Below are 6,000 nucleotides of genomic sequence, written 5' to 3' on the forward strand. Positions count from 1 at the left end.
AAAAGTCTGTTCCAATAATAATAAGTAGCATAATACATATGCTCAATATACATCAATATCATAATGCTTTTAGGCAAATATTCAAGTTTTTTTTTTTAATGTAATTACTATATATTTAATTGTGCAGCTCATTTTCTCTATTTTTATATCTTAAACTTTAACGCTGTTAAATGTAATCTTTAGCCAATCTTAAAATAAAAATATCCATTTTTCATACAATGCATTATAATGCTAAAATTCCTAAATTCATTTGCAGCATTTAAAATGACTGATTTTAGATTTTATTTATTTATACAAAATAATGCATAATTTTAATTTTTAATTGAGAATCCGGCATGACAAGAAAAAAAAAAGAAAGATCAGCTTTTCAGTATTGGACAGAATACTAATGTATGTGCATCCTAATGTATGTGCATTTATTAATAATAAATAATAAACATAATAAAATGCACCTAGCCAAAAAATTTTATATAGTTAGGAAAGAAAAAAATAACTGTGCTCATTAACTTTTAATAGGGAGTAGAAAAAGCTACCCATATCCTTTGTTGATGATCTTAAAGGCATTTGTTACATTATTTTGGCATTCATTTCTAGTGTTCTTATTTGATGTGAATTATTCTGAACTGGATTCAACAACATGTTTTGATATTGTGGAAGAAATGTTATCTTTAAGATGTGTGTGGATTTGTATTGGAATGGTAAAAGAGTGTTGGTCCGTGACAGGAGGGCCTCCACTCAAGGATAAAATATGATGAACAAGTCTGAGAATGTTCCAAGTATGGTTGAAAATACCATCATTGGCCTAGAAAGATAACATTCTGGGAGTCAAAACTATAAAAGAGGAAGGATGCCCTCCCCTCACTGTCACACTCTGCAGCCACTCTGTGTGAATAGCCGCGTTTCCATTACCCTTCAAATTGCGCAAATTGAAATAACGAATTGAAAATACGCTCAACGGAAACACGTCAATTTCGCAAAAACTCACATTTATCGCAAAAACGTTTTGACGCTCGCATGAGGTGGGGGTTTTTCAGGCAATTCGAAAAAGAAATATTTCGCAAAACTGCAATGGAAACAGTTTTTGGTCACCTGACGTAGATGACACGATATGTTTGGACAGAATACGAGACAAAGTTCTTTATTAAATTCATAAAAGACAGAAGAAGTACAGGAATACTGGACTCTAAACCTAAAAGAATTGCCACAATCAAGACCTCGAAGCAGAGAAACACCCAGAAACATATGTGCCGCTCTCAAGTATAACGGTCTTTCCTTGCCATGAATGATTGGATAACACACACATACGTCTCCTTCGATTAATAATAATGGCCAGTGCGGTGGCTGAAATATACATAAACCTACCAAAGTCCGTTGCCATGATTTTTGGAATGACTTATCGCAATAGTTTTTTGTCGACATTTAGAAGAAAAAAAAAAGTTTTGCGCAAATCTTTAATGGGAACGAGCCTAGTGTACGATGGCTGGCCTTTTCTTGCAAGAAAATAAACCTCATCAAAGACAAAGACCAAATATTGGAAATACATCCAAATATTGGAAATGTTTGTCTCTTATTCAGTGATAGATTTTTGTTTTCCACCACAATATCAATCCTAAAAAAGTCCACTACTGTTCTAATTTGCCATGATTATAATTGGGGAGATACAAAATGTTATAAAAAAAAAATCTATCAATTTTCAAGGAAAGTTTTCATGTTTATTTTAAGCCATCACAAGATAAAATGCATGACTGAAAAAAGTTTCTAATAATTATATTTATTTAATAATAAACATTTAATTAAAATGGTAAAATAAAATGTATCAAATACAACTTATTTATGAATATATTTTTTGGTATAATGGAGTACATATTCATATTAATAAATATTTATACATTCATATTTTTGTAGTTTACTTCTCTCATTTTTTCAAAGTACGGTCATGAAGAAAATCAGATGATAATTTATGAATTTTACCTAACAAGTGCATTTGAAGCGTTTTCAGTCACGCAGATCATCCTATAATCCCATATAAAGAGCAACTGTACTTGATTTCCCACTTTTTCTATGACATTTCACCACTAACTGTTTTCATCAGTTTATTATTTGAATCAACCCCCCAAATGAAAGGCCAAACATCTTCAATAAATGGGAAAAAAACAGTCAGTTATAAAACACCCGGCATCCTCTACGGTCCACTTACCAGCGTACTTTGTCGCAGGTCTGAGTAGCTCCAAAAGGGGACCCTGACACCATGGGTACCTGGATGTTCAACTGGTTTTTCCCCATCACTATGTCCAGCTTCTCCACTAAACCTCGGCAGGTGGCCTCAAGAACCTGCAGCTTCGCCTCCATGCTGTCCAGCCGCTGGCAGATCGCCTGACTGATGGATATCAGCATCGACTGGGAGCGCACGCATAGACAAATACAGAAAAAAACTAAGTCCATAAGCTGTATATATTCTGTACCAGATGAACTGATCATCTCTATTGACAATGTTAAGATGCTACCTTAATAGTTGTTTCTTGACTAATTTCAATCCTGGCTCGTTTCCTTCCTGGTTGATCAGCGTCTTCATTATTGTCCAGGATATCTAATTTCATCAAAAAAGCACAGCAGAAAATCACAAACTAGGGATGCACCGATTTTGGCCAATACCGATAATCGAGAACTCTTTATATTTGAAAGCCGTTAACCGATATATTGGCCGATAAATCTAAATCCAAATTTGATATGACTTTTGAGTGCCTGATTACAAAAACAAAAGTCTCACCATTAAAAGCCATGTCCCAAACACACAATTATAATGTGCTCATTATAATTTTATGTAGCTTATATAACAGACTTGCGCTGCACATGCCGCACTTAACTTTATTTTCCTTTTTTGAAGTGATTCCAATCATATTTCAAGCACATCAAAACCATCATGGTGCATGTGAAGTGTCTCAGCTGAAGGAAATAATACATTATTTGTCAGCTTTAAGATGTCAGCCGAATTTTCTTATCGGGCCGAAAACGATAACATTATAAATGAACATCGGCCGATACCAGTATGGTGGCCGATATATTGTGCATCCCTACCACAAACACTACCAGCATGACCCATTACGCAGATGTTTCTCTGATTTCGAGGAGGACTGACCTGTTTGGTGTCCTTCGTGATTCAAATCCGCCACTGCGATCTGGACTATCTCCACCAAATCCTGCTCTGACATCATTCAAACCTGCATTTCAGAAAGATGTCATTGGTAAACTTGGGGTGGCTTGTGTTGTATCAATTAGGGTTATTATAGCCAACTGAAACCATTAAAAAAAAGTTACCTGAAATAAAAAAAAAAAAATATATATATATATATATATATATATATATATATATATATATATATATATATACTCAAATATATAAAAACTTTTTTTTTTCCAGATATTTTCCTAAGCAACATTTCTTTTTTTTAATTACGTTTAACTTGATGTATTAAAACAACTTAAACTAAAACTAAAATAAACATGAATAAAAACTATACAGACATATTTAAACTAATAAAAATGATAAAAACACACAACAAAATTACTAAAACTTGATCTAAAATTAAAATGAAAAAAATATCGATACTACAATAACACTGATATCAATTATTTGCTAATTCATTATTATTTTGGGAGGGAATATACATTTTTAAAGAAACTCTGCATTTTCAAAGACAGTGTTTTTAATATCATTTTATATTCAAGACACCACAAGATAAAATATTGGATTTTTGCAGGCACCATTGTGTCCTTGCAACAACAACAACAACAAAAAATCTGACAGCTGGGACCCCCTGAGGGGGGATGTGGTACTGAAGGTGACCTCACTTGTTGTTTCCATTTTATTTTTGTTACATAGGCCTATTTCACTTCACAAAAGATTAATTGCAATTTTGTTGGAGACACTAAAAAAATTGAATTAAAAAATATTTTTTATAATTTAAATAATTAAAAATTAAATAAATATTTAAATAAATAAAAAAATACATTATTAAATAAATAATCTAACTAAATCTAAATAATCTAAAATAATATTTAACTAAAAAATTTAAATAAATACAATAATAAAGTATTATTGAATAATTACACAAATTTTAATAATGATAATTGTTATATAACAACAATAATAATTAAATATGATGAACTAGTGCCTGGTACACATTCTCTTTCAGATCTATTCCTACTAGTAGCATCTTTAAAATATGTATTTCATTTTTAAATAGTTCAGGGTCCCTACACTATGAATTTTTAATACTCCAATTTTTAATTCAATAAAATAGGCTATTTTGAGCAAAACTCCAAAAATGTATACTCACTATATAGTTCAGATTCATAGAAATGTAAAATTTTGTTTATATATATATAAAAAAATAATAAATATATAAATAAATATAATATCTATGTGTGTGTGTGTATTAAGTATATATACTACATATTAGTATTGTAGTGAATAAAAAAAAGTTTCTGTTTGTTTATATATATATATATATATATATATATATGTGTGTATATATATATATATATATATATATATATATATATATATATATATATATATATATATAAATTAATTTAATAACTATTCTGAAAAGTCATTGCTATAGTTAAAAAGTCCTGTGGTACCATTGCACAGTCGTGTTGATATCGTAGCATGATAGTATAGTAATACCATGGTACTTTGACTGAAATTCATGTCCCAGGGTATTTGATATTCATATGTCCAAAATACAAGGTAGTGCCATTGTACTTTTTTTTATAAGCATGGACTACCACATTTACTTGCAATATTTGCTCAATACACCATAGCATGAAGGCATGTCCATAACGTGGTACTTTTACGATGTAACTTGCATGCATGATTTTCGATTAATATGAAACTGCTGCTGAGATTATAACTAGGTTAATTTAGTTCAACTCTAGTTAAGCACTCAGTGTTTGGGCAAAAAAAAAACAAGGACGCTCCGGGATTTAAAAAAAAAAATCATGAAACATTAATTGTTTGACAAAGACGCAAATCGTTGACCAGTTTAATTATAGGGCCAGTGCTTTAATCCAGTTAGCACACTGCAGCTAACCTGCTCATGTAGCCTCGGCTAGCTAACGAACAGCTCAAAACAACAGCAGCGAAACGCATCTAGGCCTCATTTGTGCCCTTCATAGCACGCAAGACACAGTTGACAAGAAAACAGCAGAAAAATTGTTATTTCTTTAATGCACAGCGCCATATTTTGGACGCGCGCGGAGAGCTGGAGGTGTCGCGTGTCAGAATGGTTTATATTACCGTGTGAATGATGAATTCTCGTGTTGTTTGTGAGGATTCCGATAATGGCGTCCTTCCTCGCGAGAGAAAAACCCGAGCATTGAGCGCCGCTCGCCGTTCTTACTGCGCATGCGCACAGGCTGTGGCCGTGTTCAGTACTGCAGCCACACACAAGTTTGAAAGTTTATGATTTCTTTCTTTTTTTTTAGATCACATCTAAAGGTTTTCTGCCTCTGCATGAGTATTTGCGTCCAAATTATGTAAATTATGTATTTATGTAAATTATGTAAAACGACATATTTACATGTGCCATGACTTTTTGGACAAAAAAAAAGCAAACATTGACTGCAACATTATCAATAAAATTTTTGTTGGTTTTCTCTTGTTTTTCCATGTTCATAATTTCTTTGTATAACAGCCCGGCCAAAAATTACATCCACACAATTTGGCATGTTTCATTGTGTTATTATTGCAAATAAAACAATGGACTCCAACAGTAGTGCAGTGGTGCCTGGAGAAGTGGGTATACTCTTAATTTATGCCAATTTCTTTTTTAAAGCAGCCCAGCAAAGGATGAACGCCCTGTGTTATAAACAGTGACATGTAAGACTAGTCTTGCATATTTAGTTCATGCCAAAATGATACAGGTAGAGCTGCGAAAGGTGGAGGGTTTCTGAAAGCGTTCTGCAACTTCAGAAAATGCTAACAAAGTATTTGAG

At 32.3% G+C, this 6,000-nt stretch overlaps 1 protein-coding gene across 2 annotated transcripts in view; it reads right to left on the reverse strand.

The window, feature by feature from the left end:
* The window catches only part of banp (BTG3 associated nuclear protein), a 47,713-nt gene extending 42,301 nt beyond the window's left edge, over window positions 1-5,412 (reverse strand). For both annotated transcript variants that reach the window (XM_079860007.1, XM_079860006.1), the window contains exons 1-4: window positions 5,303-5,412; window positions 3,137-3,218; window positions 2,505-2,587; window positions 2,198-2,397 (exon numbers count right to left, since the gene is read on the reverse strand). In XM_079860007.1, coding sequence (XP_079716133.1) covers window positions 2,198-2,397; window positions 2,505-2,587; window positions 3,137-3,212 — 359 coding nt within the window. In that variant the 5' untranslated portion in view covers window positions 3,213-3,218; window positions 5,303-5,412. The remainder of the gene's footprint in view (window positions 1-2,197; window positions 2,398-2,504; window positions 2,588-3,136; window positions 3,219-5,302) is intronic.
* Window positions 5,413-6,000: the final 588 nt, after the last annotated feature.

This window comes from Squalius cephalus (genome assembly GCF_949319135.1).
Source record: "Squalius cephalus genome assembly, chromosome: 23".
NCBI lineage: Eukaryota > Metazoa > Chordata > Actinopteri > Cypriniformes > Leuciscidae > Squalius > Squalius cephalus.